The sequence below is a fragment of the Sphaeramia orbicularis genome, chromosome 22 (assembly GCF_902148855.1).
Source record: "Sphaeramia orbicularis chromosome 22, fSphaOr1.1, whole genome shotgun sequence".
Classification (NCBI taxonomy): domain Eukaryota; kingdom Metazoa; phylum Chordata; class Actinopteri; order Kurtiformes; family Apogonidae; genus Sphaeramia; species Sphaeramia orbicularis.
In genome coordinates, this window is record NC_043978.1 from 10705160 (window position 1) to 10724006 (window position 18847).

At 40.0% G+C, this 18847-nt stretch overlaps 1 protein-coding gene across 1 annotated transcript in view; it reads right to left on the minus strand.

The window, feature by feature from the left end:
* Positions 1-18847, minus strand: part of ezra (ezrin a) — a 67558-nt gene that overhangs the window by 33519 nt on the left and 15192 nt on the right. The window contains exon 5 of the mRNA XM_030126937.1: positions 12418-12564. Coding sequence (XP_029982797.1) covers positions 12418-12564 — 147 coding nt within the window. The remainder of the gene's footprint in view (positions 1-12417; positions 12565-18847) is intronic.

Here is an 18847-nt window from a genome sequence, read left to right on the forward strand (position 1 = left end):
ACACTAAAACTACGAGCCCCCAGACTCAAAAACACTAAAACTACGAGCCCCCAGACTCAAACACAAAAAAAATATGAGCCCCCAGACTCAGAAAAACTAAACCTACGAGCCCCAAGACTCAAAAATAAAAAAAACTATAACCCCCAGACTAGAAAACACTAAAACTACAAACCCCCAGACTCAAACACAAAAAAAAACTATGAACCCCCAGACTCAAACACAAAAAAAAACTATGAACCCCCAGACTCAAACACACACTAAAACTATGAGCCCCCAGACTCAAAAACACAGAAACTACGAGCCCCCAGACTAAAACACACTAAAACTATGAGCCCCCAGACTCAAAGACATTAAAACTATGAACCCCCAGACTCAAACACACACTAATATTACGAGCCCCCAGACTCAAAAACACTAAAACTACAAGCCCCCAGACTCAAACACACTAAAACTATGAGCCCCCAGACTCAAACACACTAAAACTATAAGCCCCCAGACTCAAACACACACTAAAACTATGAACCCCCAGACTCAAACACAAAAAAAAACTATGAACCCCCAGACTCAAACACACACTAAAACTATGAGCCCCCAGACTCAAAAACACAGAAACTACGAGCCCCCAGACTAAAACACACTAAAACTATGAGCCCCCAGACTCAAACACATTAAAACTATGAACCCCCAGACTCAAACACACACTAATATTACGAGCCCCCAGACTCAAAAACACTAAAACTACAAGCCCCCAGACTCAAACACACTAAAACTATGAGCCCCCAGACTCAAACACACTAAAACTATAAGCCCCCAGACTCAAACACACACTAAAACTATGAGCCCCCAGACTCAAAAACACAGAAACTACGAGCCCCCAGACTCAAAAGCACTAAAACTACGAGCCCCAAGACTCAAACACACTAAAACTATGAGCCCCCAGACTCAAATACACTAAAGCTAAGAGCCCCCAGACTCAAACGAAAAAAAAAAACTATGAGCCCCCAGACTCAAAAACACTAAAACTATGAGCCCCCAGACTCAAAGACACACTAATATTACGAGCCCCCAGACTCAAAAACACTAAAACTATAAGCCCCCAGACTCAAACACACACTAAAACTATGAGCCCCCAGACTAAAAAACACTAAAATTACGAGCCCCCAGACTCAAACACACTAAAACTATGAGCCCCCAGACTCAAAAACACTAAAATTACGAGCCCCCAGACTCAAACACACTAAAACTATGAGCCCCCAGACTCAAAAACACTAAAACTACGAGCCCCCAGACTCAAACACACTAAAACTATGAGCCCCCAGACTCAAAATCAGAAAAAAGCTACGAGCCCCCAGACTCAAACACACTAAAACTATGAGCCCCCAGACTCAAACACACACTAAAACTATGAGCCCCCAGACTCAAAAACACAAAAACTACGAGCCCCCAGACTCAAAAACACTAAAACTATGAGCCCCCAGACTAAAACACACACTAAAACTATAAGCCCCCAGACTCAAACACACACTAAAACTATGAGCCCCCAGACTGAAATACATTAAAGCTAAGAGCCCCCAGACTCAAAAAAACAAAAAAACTATGAGCCGCCAGACTCAAAGACACACTAATATTACGAGCCCCCAGACTCAAAAAGACTAAAACTACAAGCCCCCAGACTCAATCACACTAAAACTATAAGCCCCCAGACTCAAACACACTAAAACTACGAGCCACCAGACTCAAAAACACTAAAACTACGAGCCCCAAGACTCAAACACACTAAAACTATGAGCCCCCAGACTCAAACACACACTAAAACTATGAGCCCCCAGACTCAAAAACACAGAAACTAAGAGCCCCCAGACTCAAAAGCACTAAAACTACGAGCCCCAAGACTCAAACACACTAAAACTATGAGCCCCCAGACTCAAATACACTAAAGCTAAGAGCCCCCAGACTCAAACGAAAAAAAAAAACTATGAGCCCCCAGACTCAAAAACACTAAAACTATGAGCCCCCAGACTCAAAGACACACTAATATTACGAGCCCCCAGACTCAAAAACACTAAAACTACAAGCCCCCAGACTCAAACACACTAAAACTATAAGCCCCCAGACTCAAACACACACTAAAACTATGAGCCCCCAGACTCAAACACACTAAAACTATGAGCCCCCAGACTCAAAAACACTAAAATTACGAGCCCCCAGACTCAAACACACTAAAACTATGAGCCCCCAGACTCAAAAACACACTAAAACTATGAGCCCCCAGACTCAAAAACACTAAAACTACGAGCCCCCAGACTCAAACACACTAAAACTATGAGCCCCCAGACTCAAACACACTAAAACTATGAGCCCCCAGACTCAAAAACACTAAAACTACGAGCCCCCAGACTCAAAAACACTAAAACTATGAGCCCCCAGACTAAAACACACACTAAAACTATAAGCCCCCAGACTCAAACACACACTAAAACTATGAGCCCCCAGACTGAAATACATTAAAGCTAAGAGCCCCCAGACTCAAAAAAACAAAAAAAACTATGAGCCGCCAGACTCAAAGACACACTAATATTACGAGCCCCCAGACTCAAAAACACTAAAACTACAAGCCCCCAGACTCAAACACACTAAAACTATGAGCCCCCAGACTCAAACACACTAAAACTATAAGCCCCCAGACTCAAACACACTAAAACTACGAGCCCCCAGACTCAAAAACACTAAAACTACGAGCCCCAAGACTCAAACACACTAAAACTATGAGCCCCCAGACTCAAATACACTAAAGCTAAGAGCCCCCAGACTCAAACGAAAAAAAAAACCTATGAGCCCCCAGACTCAAAAACACTAAAACTATGAGCCCCCAGACTCAAAGACACACTAATATTACGAGCCCCCAGACTCAAAAACACTAAAACTACAAGCCCCCAGACTCAAATACACTAAAACTATAAGCCCCCAGACTCAAACACACACTAAAACTACGAGCCCCCAGACTCAAAAACACTAAAACTACGAGCCCCAAGACTCAAACACACTAAAACTACGAGCCCCCAGACTCAAAAACACTAAAATTACGAGCCCCCAGACTCAAACACACTGAAACTATGAGCCCCCAGACTCAAAAACACACTAAAACTATGAGCCCCCAGACTCAAACACACTAAAACTACGAGCCCCCAGACTCAAAAACACTAAAACTACGAGCCCCCAGACTCAAACACACTAAAACTATGAGCCCCCAGACTCAAAATCAGAAAAAAGCTACAAGCCCCCAGACTCAAACACACTAAAACTATGAGCCCCCAGACTCAAACACACTAAAACTACGAGCCCCCAGACTCAAAAACACTAAAACTACGAGCCCCAAGACTCAAACACACTAAAACTACGAGCCCCCAGACTCAAAAACACTAAAATTACGAGCCCCCAGACTCAAACACACTAAAACTATGAGCCCCCAGACTCAAAATCACACTAAACTATGAGCCCCCAGACTCAAAAACACTAAAACTACGAGCCCCCAGACTCAAACACACTAAAACTATGAGCCCCAGACTCAAAATCAGAAAAAAGCTACAAGCCCCCAGACTCAAACACACTAAAACTATGAGCCCCCAGACTCAAACACACTAAAACTATGAGCCCCCAGACTCAAAAACACTAAAACTATGAGCCCCCAGACTCAAACACACTAAAACTATTAGCCCCCAGACTCAAAATCAGAAAAAAGCTACAAGCCCCCAGACTCAAACACACTAAAACTATGAGCCCCCAGACTCAAACACACTAAAACTATGAGCCCCCAGACTCAAAAACACTAAAACTATGAGCCCCCAGACTCAAACACACACTAAAACTATAAGCCCCCAGACTCAAAAACACTAAAACTACAAGCCCCCAGACTCAAACACACTAAAACTATGAGCCCCCAGACTCAAACACACTAAAACTATAAGCCCCCAGACTCAAACACACACTAAAACTACGAGCCCCAAGACTCAAACACACTAAAACTACGAGCCCCCAGACTCAAAAACACTAAGATTACGAGCCCCCAGACTCAAACACACTGAAACTATGAGCCCCCAGACTCAAAAACACACTAAAACTATGAGCCCCCAGACTCAAACACACTAAAACTACGAGCCCCCAGACTCAAAAACACTAAAACTACGAGCCCCCAGACTCAAACACACTAAAACTATGAGCCCCCAGACTCAAACACACTAAAACTACGAGCCCCCAGACTCAAAAACACTAAAACTACGAGCCCCAAGACTCAAACACACTAAAACTATGAGCCCCCAGACTCAAACACACTAAAACTATGAGCCCCCAGACTCAAAAACACACTAAACTATGAGCCCCCAGACTCAAAAACACTAAAACTACGAGCCCCCAGACTCAAACACACTAAAACTATGAGCCCCAGACTCAAAATCAGAAAAAAGCTACAAGCCCCCAGACTCAAACACACTAAAACTACGAGCCCCCAGACTCAAAAACACTAAAACTACGAGCCCCCAGACTCAAACACACTAAAACTATGAGCCCCCAGACTCAAAAACACACTAAACTATGAGCCCCCAGACTCAAAAACACTAAAACTACGAGCCCCCAGACTCAAACACACTAAAACTATTAGCCCCCAGACTCAAAATCAGAAAAAAGCTACAAGCCCCCAGACTCAAACACACTAAAACTATGAGCCCCCAGACTCAAAAACACTAAAACTATGAGCCCCCAGACTCAAACACACACTAAAACTACAAGCCCCCAGACTCAAACACACACTAAAACTATGAGCCCCCAGACTGAAATACATTAAAGCTAAGAGCCCCCAGACTCAAAAAAACAAAATAAAATATGAGCCCCCAGACTCAAACACACTAAAACGACGAGCCCCCAGACTCAAAAGCACACTAAAGCTAAGAGCCCCCAGACTCAAACACAAACTAAAACTACAAGCCCCCAGACTCAAACACAGAAAAACTATGAGCCCCCAGACTCAAAAACGCTAAAACTATGAGCCCCCAGACTCAAAAGCAGAAAAAAGCTACGAGCCCCCAGACTCAAAAACACTAAAACTACAAGCCCCCAGACTCAAACACACTAAAACTATGAGCCCCCAGACTCAAACACACTAAAACTATAAGCCCCCAGACTCAAACACACTAAAACTACGAGCCCCCAGACTCAAAAACACTAAAACTACGAGCCCCAAGACTCAAACACACTAAAACTATGAGCCCCCAGACTCAAATACACTAAAGCTAAGAGCCCCCAGACTCAAACGAAAAAAAAAAACTATGAGCCCCCAGACTCAAAAACACTAAAACTATGAGCCCCCAGACTCAAAGACACACTAATATTACGAGCCCCCAGACTCAAAAACACTAAAACTACAAGCCCCCAGACTCAAATACACTAAAACTATAAGCCCCCAGACTCAAACACACACTAAAACTACGAGCCCCCAGACTCAAAAACACTAAAACTACGAGCCCCCAGACTCAAAAACACTAAAATTACGAGCCCCCAGACTCAAACACACTGAAACTATGAGCCCCCAGACTCAAAAACACACTAAAACTATGAGCCCCCAGACTCAAAAACACTAAAACTACGAGCCCCCAGACTCAAACACACTAAAACTATGAGCCCCCAGACTCAAAATCAGAAAAAAGCTACAAGCCCCCAGACTCAAACACACTAAAACTATGAGCCCCCAGACTCAAACACACTAAAACTACGAGCCCCCAGACTCAAAAACACTAAAACTACGAGCCCCAAGACTCAAACACACTAAAACTACGAGCCCCCAGACTCAAAAACACTAAAATTACGAGCCCCCAGACTCAAACACACTAAAACTATGAGCCCCCAGACTCAAAAACACACTAAACTATGAGCCCCCAGACTCAAAAACACTAAAACTACGAGCCCCCAGACTCAAACACACTAAAACTATGAGCCCCAGACTCAAAATCAGAAAAAAGCTACAAGCCCCCAGACTCAAACACACTAAAACTACGAGCCCCAAGACTCAAACACACTAAAACTACGAGCCCCCAGACTCAAAAACACTAAAATTACGAGCCCCCAGACTCAAACACACTAAAACTATGAGCCCCCAGACTCAAAAACACACTAAACTATGAGCCCCCAGACTCAAAAACACTAAAACTACGAGCCCCCAGACTCAAACACACTAAAACTATTAGCCCCCAGACTCAAAATCAGAAAAAAGCTACAAGCCCCCAGACTCAAACACACTAAAACTATGAGCCCCCAGACTCAAACACACTAAAACTATGAGCCCCCAGACTCAAAAACACTAAAACTATGAGCCCCCAGACTCAAACACACACTAAAACTATAAGCCCCCAGACTCAAACACACACTAAAACTATGAGCCCCCAGACTGAAATACATTAAAGCTAAGAGCCCCCAGACTCAAAAAAACAAAATAAAATATGAGCCCCCAGACTCAAACACACTAAAACGACGAGCCCCCAGACTCAAAAGCACACTAAAGCTAAGAGCCCCCAGACTCAAACACAAACTAAAACTACAAGCCCCCAGACTCAAACACAGAAAAACTATGAGCCCCCAGACTCAAAAACGCTAAAACTATGAGCCCCCAGACTCAAAAGCAGAAAAAAGCTACGAGCCCCCAGACTCAAACACACTAAAACTATGAACCCCCAAACTAAAACACACACTAAAACTACGAGGCCCCAGACTCAAAAACACTAAAACTACAAGCCCCCAGACTCAAACACACTAAAACTATGAGCCCCCAGACTCAAACACACTAAAACTATAAGCCCCCAGACTCAAACACACTAAAACTACGAGCCCCCAGACTCAAAAACACTAAAACTACGAGCCCCAAGACTCAAACACACTAAAACTATGAGCCCCCAGACTCAAATACACTAAAGCTAAGAGCCCCCAGACTCAAACGAAAAAAAAAAAACTATGAGCCCCCAGACTCAAAAACACTAAAACTATGAGCCCCCATTCTCAAAGACACACTAATATTACGAGCCCCCAGACTCAAAAACACTAAAACTACAAGCCCCCAGACTCAAATACACTAAAACTATAAGCCCCCAGACTCAAACACACACTAAAACTACGAGCCCCCAGACTCAAAAACACTAAAACTACGAGCCCCAAGACTCAAACACACTAAAACTACGAGCCCCCAGACTCAAAAACACTAAAATTACGAGCCCCCAGACTCAAACACACTGAAACTATGAGCCCCCAGACTCAAAAACACTAAAATTACGAGCCCCCAGACTCAAAAACACACTAAAACTATGAGCCCCCAGACTCAAAAACACTAAAACTACGAGCCCCCAGACTCAAACACACTAAAACTATGAGCCCCCAGACTCAAAATCAGAAAAAAGCTACAAGCCCCCAGACTCAAACACACTAAAACTATGAGCCCCCAGACTCAAACACACTAAAACTACGAGCCCCCAGACTCAAAAACACTAAAACTACGAGCCCCAAGACTCAAACACACTAAAACTACGAGCCCCCAGACTCAAAAGCACTAAAATTACGAGCCCCCAGACTCAAACACACTAAAACTATGAGCCCCCAGACTCAAAAACACACTAAACTATGAGCCCCCAGACTCAAAAACACTAAAACTACGAGCCCCCAGACTCAAACACACTAAAACTATGAGCCCCCAGACTCAAAAACACACTAAACTATGAGCCCCCAGACTCAAAAACACTAAAACTACGAGCCCCCAGACTCAAACACACTAAAACTATGAGCCCCCAGACTCAAAATCAGAAAAAAGCTACAAGCCCCCAGACTCAGACACACTAAAACTATGAGCCCCCAGACTCAAACACACTAAAACTATGAGCCCCCAGACTCAAAAACACTAAAACTATGAGCCCCCAGACTCAAACACACACTAAAACTATGAGCCCCAGACTGAAATACATTAAAGCTAAGAGCCCCCAGACTCAAAAAAACAAAATAAAATATGAGCCCCCAGACTCAAACACACTAAAACGACGAGCCCCCAGACTCAAAAGCACACTAAAGATTAGAGCCCCCAGACTCAAACACAAACTAAAACTACAAGCCCCCAGACTCAAACACAGAAAAACTATGAGCCCCCAGACTCAAAAACGCTAAAACTATGAGCCCCCAGACTCAAAAATACACAAAAACTATGAGCCCCCAGACTCAAACACACACTAAAACTACGAGGCCCCAGACTCAAAAACACTAAAACGACGAGCCCCCAGACTCAAAAACACACTAAAACGACGAGCCCCCAGACTAGAAAACACGAAAACTACGAGCCCCCAGACTCAAAAGCACACTAAAGCTAAGAGCCCCCAGACTCAAACACACACTAAAACTATGAGCCCCCAGACTCAAACACACACTAAAACTATGAGCCCCCAGACTCAAATACACTAACGCTAAGAGCCCCAAGACTCAAACGAACAAAAAAAACTATGAGCCCCCAGACTCGAAAACACTAAAACTATGAGCCCCCAGACTCAAAGACACACTAATATTACGAGCCCCCAGACTCAAAAACACTAAAACTACAAGCCCCCAGACTCAAAAACACTAAAACTACAAGCCCCCAGACTCAAACACACTAAAACTCTGAGCCCCCAGACTCAAACACACTAAAACTACGAGCCCCCAGACTAGAAAACACGAAAACTACGAGCCCCCAGACTCAAACACACTAAAACGACGAGCCCCCAGACTCAAAAACACACTAAAACGACGAGCCCCCAGACTCAAAAACACTAAAACTATGAGCCCCCAGACTCAAAAACACTAAAACTACGAGCCCAAAGACTCAAACACACTAAAACTATGAGCCCCCAGACTCAAAAACTACGAGCCCCCAGACTCAAAATCACTAAAACTATGAGCCCCCAGACTAAAACACAGACTAAAACTATGAGCCCCCAGACTCAAACACACACTAAAGCTAAGAGCCCCCAGACTCAAAAAAAAAAAACTATGAACCCCCAGACTCAAAAACACTAAAACTACGAGCCCCCAAACTAAAACACACGCTGAAACTATGAGCCCCCAGACTCAAAAACACTAAAACTATGAGCCCTCAGACTCAAACACACACTAAAACTATAAGCCCCCAGACTCAAACACACACTAAAACTATGAGCCCCCAGACTGAAATACATTAAAGCTAAGAGCCCCCAGACTCAAAAAACAAAATAAAATATGAGCCCCCAGACTCAAACACACTAAAACGACGAGCCCCCAGACTCAAAAGCACACTAAAGCTAAGAGCCCCCAGACTCAAACACAAACTAAAACTACAAGCCCCCAGACTCAAACACAGAAAAACTATGAGCCCCCAGACTCAAAAACGCTAAAACTATGAGCCCCCAGACTCAAAAGCAGAAAAAAGCTACGAGCCCCCAGACTGAAAAACACTGAAACTATGAGCCCCCAGACTCAAAAACACACAAAAACTATGAGCCCCCAGACTCAAACACACACTAAAACTACGAGGCCCCAGACTCAAAAACACTAAAACGACGAGCCCCCAGACTCAAAAACACACTAAAACTATGAGCCCCCAGACTCAAACACACACTAAAACTACGAGCCCCCAGACTCAAACACAGACTAAAACTATGAGCCCCCAGACTCAAACACACTAAAACTATGAGCCCCCAGACTCAAACACACACTAAAACTATGAGCCCCCAGACTCAAACACACACTAAAACTACGAGGCCCCAGACTCAAAAACACTAAAACTATGAGCCCCCAGACTCAAAAGCAGAAAAAAGCTACGAGCCCCCAGACTCAAAAACACTAAAACTACGAGCCCCCAGACTCAAACACAGACTAAAAATATGAGCCCCCAGACTCAAACACACACTAAAACTATGAGCCCCCAGACTGAAATACACTAAAGCTAAGAGCCCCCAGACTCAAAAAAACAAAAAAAACTATGAACCCCCAGACTGAAAAACACTAAAACTACAAGCCCCCAAACTAAAACACACACTGAAACTATGAGCCCCCAGACTCAAAAACACACAAAAACTATGAGCCCCCAGACTCAAACACACACTAAAACTACGAGGCCCCAGACTCAAAAACACTAAAACGACGAGCCCCCAGACTCAAAAACACACTAAAACGACGAGCCCCCAGACTAGAAAACACGAAAACTACGAGCCCCCAGACTCAAAAGCACACTAAAGCTAAGAGCCCCCAGACTCAAACACACACTAAAACTATGAGCCCCCAGACTCAAACACACACTAAAACGACGAGCCCCCAGACTAGAAAACACGAAAACTACGAGCCCCCAGACTCAAAAGCACACTAAAGCTAAGAGCCCCCAGACTCAAACACACACTAAAACTATGAGCCCCCAGACTCAAACACACACTAAAACTATGAGCCCCCAGACTCAAATACACTAACGCTAAGAGCCCCAAGACTCAAACGAACAAAAAAAACTATGAGCCCCCAGACTCAAACACACTAAAACTATGAGCCCCCAGACTCAAAAACACTAAAACTACGAGCCCCCAGACTCAAAAACACTAAAACTACAAGCCCACAGACTCAAACACACTAAAACTATGAGCCCCCAGACTCATACACACACTTAAACTATGAGCCCCCAGACTCATACACACACTTAAACTATGAGCCCCCAGACTCAAACACACTAAAACTACGAGCCCCCAGACTCAATAACAGAATAAAACTACGAGCCCCCAGACTCAAACACACTAAAACTATGAGCCCCCAGACTCAAACACACACTTAAACTACGAGCCCCCAGACTCAAACACACACTTAAACTATGAGCCCCCAGACTCAAACACACAAAAACTACGAGCCCCCAGACTCAAACACACACTAAAACTATGAGCCCCCAGACTCAAACACACAATAAAACTATTAGCCCCCAGACTCAAACACACACTAAAACTACGAGCCCCCAGACTCAAAAACACTAAAACTACAAGCCCCCAGACTCAAACACACACTAAAACTACGAGCCCCCAGACTCAAAAACACTAAAACTACAAGCCCCCAGACTCAAACACACTAAAACTACGAGCCCCCAGACTCCAACACACAAAAACTACGAGCCCCCAGACTCAAACATACACTAAAACTACGAGCCCCCAGACTCAAACACACACTAAAACTACGAGCCCCCAGACTCAAAAACACACTAAAACTATTAACCCCCAGACTCACACACACATTAAAACTACGAGCCCCCAGACTCAAATACACTAAAACTACGAGCCCCTAGACTCAAACACACACTAAAGCTATAAGCCCCCAGACTCAAAAACACTAAAACTACAAGCCCCCAGACTCAAACACACACTAAAACTACGAGCCCCCAGACTCAAACACACTAAAACTACGAGCCCCCAGACTCCAACACACAAAAACTACGAGCCCCCAGACTCAAACATACACTAAAACTACGAGCCCCCAGACTCAAAAACACACTAAAACTATTAACCCACAGACTCACACACACATTAAAACTACGAGCCCCCAGACTCAAACACACTAAAACTACGAGCCCCCAGACTCAAAAACACTAAAACTACAAGCCCCCAGACTCCAACACACACTAAAACTACGAGCCCCCAGACTCAAACACACTAAAACTACGAGCCCCCAGACTCCAACACACAAAAAGTACGAGCCCCCAGACTCAAACATACACTAAAACTACGAGCCCCCAGACTCAAACACACACTAAAACTACGAGCCCCCAGACTCAAAAACACACTAAAACTATTAACCCCCAGACTCACACACACATTAAAACTACGAGCCCCCAGACTCAAATACACTAAAACTACGAGCCCCTAGACTCAAACACACACTAAAGCTATAAGCCCCCAGACTCAAAAACACTAAAACTACAAGCCCCCAGACTCAAACACACACTAAAACTACGAGCCCCCAGACTCAAACACACAAAAACTACGAGCCCCCAGACTCAAACATACACTAAAACTACGAGCCCCCAGACTCAAAAACACACTAAAACTATTAACCCCCAGACTCACACACACATTAAAACTACGAGCCCCCAGACTCAAACACACTAAAACTACGAGCCCCCAGACTCAAATACACTAAAAATATGAGCCCCCAGACTCAAAAACACTAAAACTACGAGCCCCCAGAATCAAACACACTAAAACCACGAGCCCCCAGACTCAAACACACACTAAAACTCCCAGCCCCCAGACTCAAACACACACTAAAACTCCCAGCCCCCAGACTCAAACACACACTAAAACTCCCAGCCCCCAGACTCAAACAGACCCCAGGCCTCGGTGGGCCTGGTGCTTTGTGACCCACCTGTCCCCCTTCTCGTAGATGTTCAGGCCCAGGGCGTCCACTCCCAGCCACAGGTCCGTACCCTTCTTATTCTTGATCTCGAAGTAGTTGACCCCGTACATCTCCAGGTCCTGGGCGATCTTCAGATATTCGATCATGGCCTCCTCTCTGTTCAGGATGAAATAAAAACAGCAGTGAAGGACGGAAACCAACAGTTTTACTGAAGCACAAAGACAACACTCCTGTATTTTACATTTTCTGCTTCAAATACTCGACTGTTTACTCAAATATTCCTGTTACTAGTGTCTTTAACTGTTAGTATTATCAAAAAACTGAGGGAAATTCACAGATCAGTCAGAAAACAGGCAGTTAAAACATGACGAAGGAGAACAGTAGTTTACCTTCACCTAACAAATGTGTTTTTAGAGAAAATTTAAGATAAACTCTGAAGTATTTAACCCTTAAAGACCCAAATATCCACCAACGACCAAAAGCATCTACTGATCTAAACTGTTCAATACCTGCAGATCCACTAATCCTGTCAATACATGTCAATAATTGCTGTAAAATACAGTTCTTCATCTTTTCATGGTCATCAGATATGACCCATTTGGACGTTCAGAGGCGCCGTAGTTACCATGGAAACACCGTCATCTTCTACAACAATGATCCACCAGTAAAACCCATGGAGATGGATAAAATGAACAAAAATGAATAATATGAAAAATAAGTAATGTGAAGAAATAAGAAAAAATGTGCCAAAATAAAAGAAAAAAGAAAAAAATAAGCAACAAAATGAGCAAAAACCACCAAAGTAATGAACAAAATGAACCAAAAAGTAAGTAAATTTACAAAATAATAAATAATGGAGAAAATAAGAAACAAAATGCACAAAATTTAAAAAAAAAAAAAAAAAAATTAAATATTGATTCATCAGTAAAACCCACGGAGTTGGATTAATGACAGTGGATAAAATGGACAAAAATGAATAAAAAACCTACAAAACAACAAATAATATGAAAAATTTAAGGAATAAATGTACTAAAATAAAGTAAAAAAGAATAACATAAGCACTAAAATTAGCAAAAACCGCAAAAGTGGAAAAAAAAAGGGCAAGAAAATGAACAGAAAAATGCAAAAAATTAAATGAAATTAACAAAATGTACAAAAGCGAGTAAGAAAATTTACAAAATAATAAATAACGGAGAAATTAAGCAACAAAATGCACAAAATTTATTTTAAAAAATTGAAACATTTATTCACCAGTAAAACCCATGGAGTTGGATCAATGACAGTGGATAAAATGAACAAAAGTAAATAAAAAAACTACGAAATAATAAATAATGTGGAAAAAATAAGAAAAAAATGTGCTAAAATGAAAGAAAAAAGAAAAAAATAAGTCACAAAATTAACAAAAACTGCAAAAGTGGAAAAAAAAATAGGCAAGAAAATTAACAGAAACATGCAAAAAATTAAATGAAATGAACAAAATGTACAAAAGTGAGTAAGAAAATTTACAAAATGATAAATAACGGAGAAATTAAGCAACAAAATGCACAAATTATTACAAAAATGTAAAGATTAATTCACCAGTAAAACCCATGGAGTTGGATCAATGACAGTGGATAGACACACTTATTTTAAGTTCAGTTATTAATTATGTATTTGCAAAAAAAAAAAAAAAAAAGTCACATTTTCTCCAGTTTTCTCTGTTTTTGATATAATAATCCTCAAGTTTAACCTAAGCTTTATTTAGAATCTACATGATCAGTGAATTAAATATAGGAAAAAACCTGATTTTCACCTAAAAATGCAAAAAAACAGAGGATAATATTAGAATAAATGGTGATAAATCTGAGAAAAATGAATGTGGGAAGTGCCACAAAACCAGCCCTGGTCTTTATGGGTTAAAATGATGCTGTTTGATAAAAAACTGTATCAGGTTCATATATTTATAATAAACAGATATCACTGCAGATCGTAAAGCCACAAATGTACACAAATACCTGCTATAAAATCATTGCATGTTAATGTTTTTTCTTCTTTTTTCTGCACAAACCTCTTGAACCACTTCAGTCCTGCTCAAAAATACCAAATATTCAATTCAATTTTCATGACTTTAACCCTTTAAATGCCAGTTTGAATATGTGGTGGTACTTGTTTTACTAAAGAAAAAAAACAACACAAATGTATTTATATTTTCCATATAATTCACGGTGGATGGGTGTATCATGGTTTTATATCTGAGTCTAAACATGTGTTAGATGATCATTAACAGGTTCTATATCTATATGGATGTTAGTTATCACCTGTTTTATTTAGATTTATTACCGCTGATAACTACAGAACTCCCCACTGTGACTTGTATTCTACACTGTAAAAAAAAACCCTGTAATTTAACAGAATTTTTTTTACCATTTATTTTACAGATTTTTCTTGTATTTTTAAGATACAGGAAAATATCAATGAAATGACAAAAATAGACTGTGATTTTACACGTCAAATTTAAAATAACAGGAGTAAACTATAACTGTGAATAACCCAAAAATTCCAATTTCTTCAAAGAAATTTTTTTCTTTTTTCACAGAAAAATACAGTTAAATACATTTGCCAATGTATCATAATTTCACAAATATTTATTTTCTATTTATGAGATTAAACTGTTCATTTAAAGTTTAATACTGTAAAAATAAAATAATAATAAAACACGATAAAATTACTGACAATTAACTGTAAAAGAAGTATTTGTTCTGTAAGTTTAACCAGATTTGTTTGTTAATTGACAAATATCTTGTGTAATTACGGGAGGTTTCACAACAAAAATGTTGAATAAATGTGTTTTTGTGAATGTATAACATGTATAAGCACTGATAAACTTTCCAAATACAGTTTTTATCAGTGGATTGTACAACTGAGTCTTATTGAAAATCATATATTATATATATATATATATATATACACACACACACACACACACACACACACATATATATATATATATATATATATATATATATATATATATATACACACACACACACACACACACACATATATATATATATATATATGTATGTATGTATGTATGTATGTATATATATATATATGTATGTATGTGTATATATATATATATATATATATATATATATATATATATATATACATATATGTAATTTGATTGTTTTAATACATGAAAATATTTGTTATTAAACATTAAAAAGTCAAAAAATATGCAAAACCTCATGTAAAGTTAGGGCAAAAAACTGTATTTTAATTACGGAAAATTACCATATTTTTATGAGATGGCTATTTTCCGTTATTTAACAGTTTTTTTTCCGGCACCCCTGCTGCCGGAATAATACCCTTTTTTTCCTTTACTTTTTTTTTTTTTTTTTTTTTTTTTTTACAGTGTAAAGTTGAACGGCCCTCCGATAAACACTGGGTGTTATTCATTTATAAATCACTTATTGGTCTTTTGCCTCCGTATGTCACTGCATTACTATCTTTTATTAAAGGCACCAATAAAAGCTGCACAAATTATTTTATTATGATGCGAGTACAACCTGTTTTTACAAGTAAATATAGTTCCACTCATCGTGCAGCATCAGATAAAGCTTAATATTGCATCATTTGTAAATTCAAGGTAATTCAGATTTTTAATTTCATTATATTTTACTGATAAATGTTCATGTTTTAGCTCATTTAAATGATTTATATTTATTCTTGGGTTTAAATTGTTTTATTGCATCTTTGTTGTGCTTTTATCACCTCTGCTTATCCATGTTCTGACTATAATAACAATCTAATTTTGATTAAATTTCATTGTACACCCTTGTGCAATGACAATAAAATGCTATTCATTCATTCATTCATAATTGTATTTGGCTAATGACGTTCATTTTGTCTTCTGTTTATGTAATTATACTTTTCTTTTTTTCTTTTGTTTTTCTTTTGCTAAGTTTTCTGTCGTTTCCAGAATCAACTGTTTTAATCTTCATTATTTTCATGTAAACTGCAGCTGAGGCCTTCACCTCTATATTCACAGATTAACTGAAGGTGACACTCCACATTCATGTGTTCTTATCTTATCTCTCCTGTGCGATGCACTGCACATTTAACGTATTTAGTTAAATATTAGAGATTAAATCTGCAGGTGAAATAAAAGTAGGTTCACTGAGGTAAATGTGTGGTTCAGTGACTGATTCTGTAGTAAATGACGTAAAAAAAATAAAATAAACAAAAAACAAACAAACCCTGAAACGGTGCTGTCAAAGTCAGTTTAGTTCAGGTTCCACATTCAGTCCAATATGATGTGAAGTGGGAAAAATAAGAAATAATATAATAAATAATAATATGAAATTAAAATAAAATAAAGAAAAATTAAAAGAAAAATAATCTAAATAAAATAAAAATGGTAAAAGTTCAATTACATGATGAAAATGTTTACATCAACAAACCATCCTTTAAAAGATGTGAATAACATGAACAACCTGAAATGTCTTAAGAAAAATAGGTGCATTTTTAACAAAAATTATTCCTCAGTGAATCTACAAATAAGCTAAACATTTAATAACAAACAGAATAATGATAAAATTACACTTATTTCATTTCAGTTTGTTCATATTTGTTCAGGTTTTTCACATTTTTTGTGAAAGGATAGTTTTTAAATGTAAACATTTTTGTGTCATTTTACTTTTTTTACACTAAAACAATGAGAAACAGTTGGAGTTGTGATTATTTATAGGTCATTAGGATTTTTATTAGGACTTTTTTTTTTTTAAACATGATTCTGTATTTATCCTCCTAAGATCACATTGGTCTGAACATGGAAGTGGAACTAAGATGATTTTAACATCTTTGACAGTTTCACATTTAACAGCAGCAACATTCGAACAAGTGCAGAGAAAAAGACAGGTGGAAAAACAACAAATGAACGAAAAATGAAACATGAGAAAAATAAGAAATTTGGTATTAATTTAAATATTTAAATATAGAATAGAAACGAAATATTATTTACATATTAACGATGTGGTTGCAGGTGGTGTGATATGGGGGGGGGGGGTTACTGTGATGGAAATTTTTCTTTTCTTAAATTCATCTCAAGGATTGGACCCTTTGGTGGTCCAGTTTTGGCCCACGGGCCGTATGTTTGACACCCCTGGCCTACTGAATCTTTACACCGACGTCACAGTTGTCATGTGACTAGGGGTGCCGTGCCATGGTGGACGGCAAAAGCAACACAACAAACAAACAAACGAATGAGCGACGTATTCTGTCTACCAGCACTGAAAATAAAGTTTTGGAGTTGTCCTGCGAAGTGACCCACCTTACTGGACGGCAGAAAGAACACTATTTGGAGAAGCTAGTTATAGCAGGGCTAGCTACCGACCCATACCCTCTGCCTCCTGATGTGTTTACGGATGTAGCAAAACCCTCCAGTCTACCAGAGTTTAAAGCACACGATCTGTTCCATTCTGTTCTAAATGGAGCGTCCCCATACACACGTACTGATGTTCCAGTTTCACCTGTATAAAATAATCCCAGACAATTTCTTAACAATCTGAGATGGTTGAGCTATTGTCACGCTTGAATGAACTTGTCTGCGTTCATAAGACTTGTTTTTCTCATTGCTCAGCAATGAACTGCTCAACTTAAGGAACTGTGGTCAGTTCAGGAGTGGTCATGTTCTGTATATAAAGCCAAGCTGAAAAGCATGAAAATCATTTGCAATAACTCAGCGATGCCTAAACTGACACCTGACCACAGATGCCATGCTATGGGGCTCCTGGAGGCCGGAATCTCTGCTCGGCAGGTGGCGGGCCGTTTTGGATGCAATGTGTCCACCATAGTCAGGATGCAACAGAGGCATGAAGAAACTGGCTCAGCTGCAGACAGACCTGGACCTGGACGAGCACGTGTGACCACGCCACAGCAGGATCGCTACATTGAGCTGCAGCACCTCCGGGACCGCTTTGTGACTTTTGGTTTTGGGGGTCCTTGAGTTTCTTTCTTTATCCTTATTTTTTGTCAACAAATTTGGATGTGTTTTTTTTTATTTTTACTGTATAGAAATGGCCTATGATTAATTCCAAAGAGCTTATGGAATAAAAATCCTCATCGATTTAAAAAAATATAAGAATTTTCAAGTGTTGCGTTTTCATTGGCACTGAGTATATCTCATAATGGTAAAGGAAAGATACAGCTAACGTTAGCTAGCTAGCTGTGTATGTTTTTAACATGTTCCCCCCAGCATGCCATTAAAACTCAAATAGACTGGAACCAAAAGCAGCTCTAATGAACTAACACTGTGTAATAATGTTAGTGTGTGTCATCAGTATCCTACAGTATTAGCTCTGTTGTTGAAGTGTCTGCCTTTCTACTGTCTACACACAGTCATATGTACAGTTCCACCACTAGAACATATGGAACAGCATCAGGACAATAACAGTAG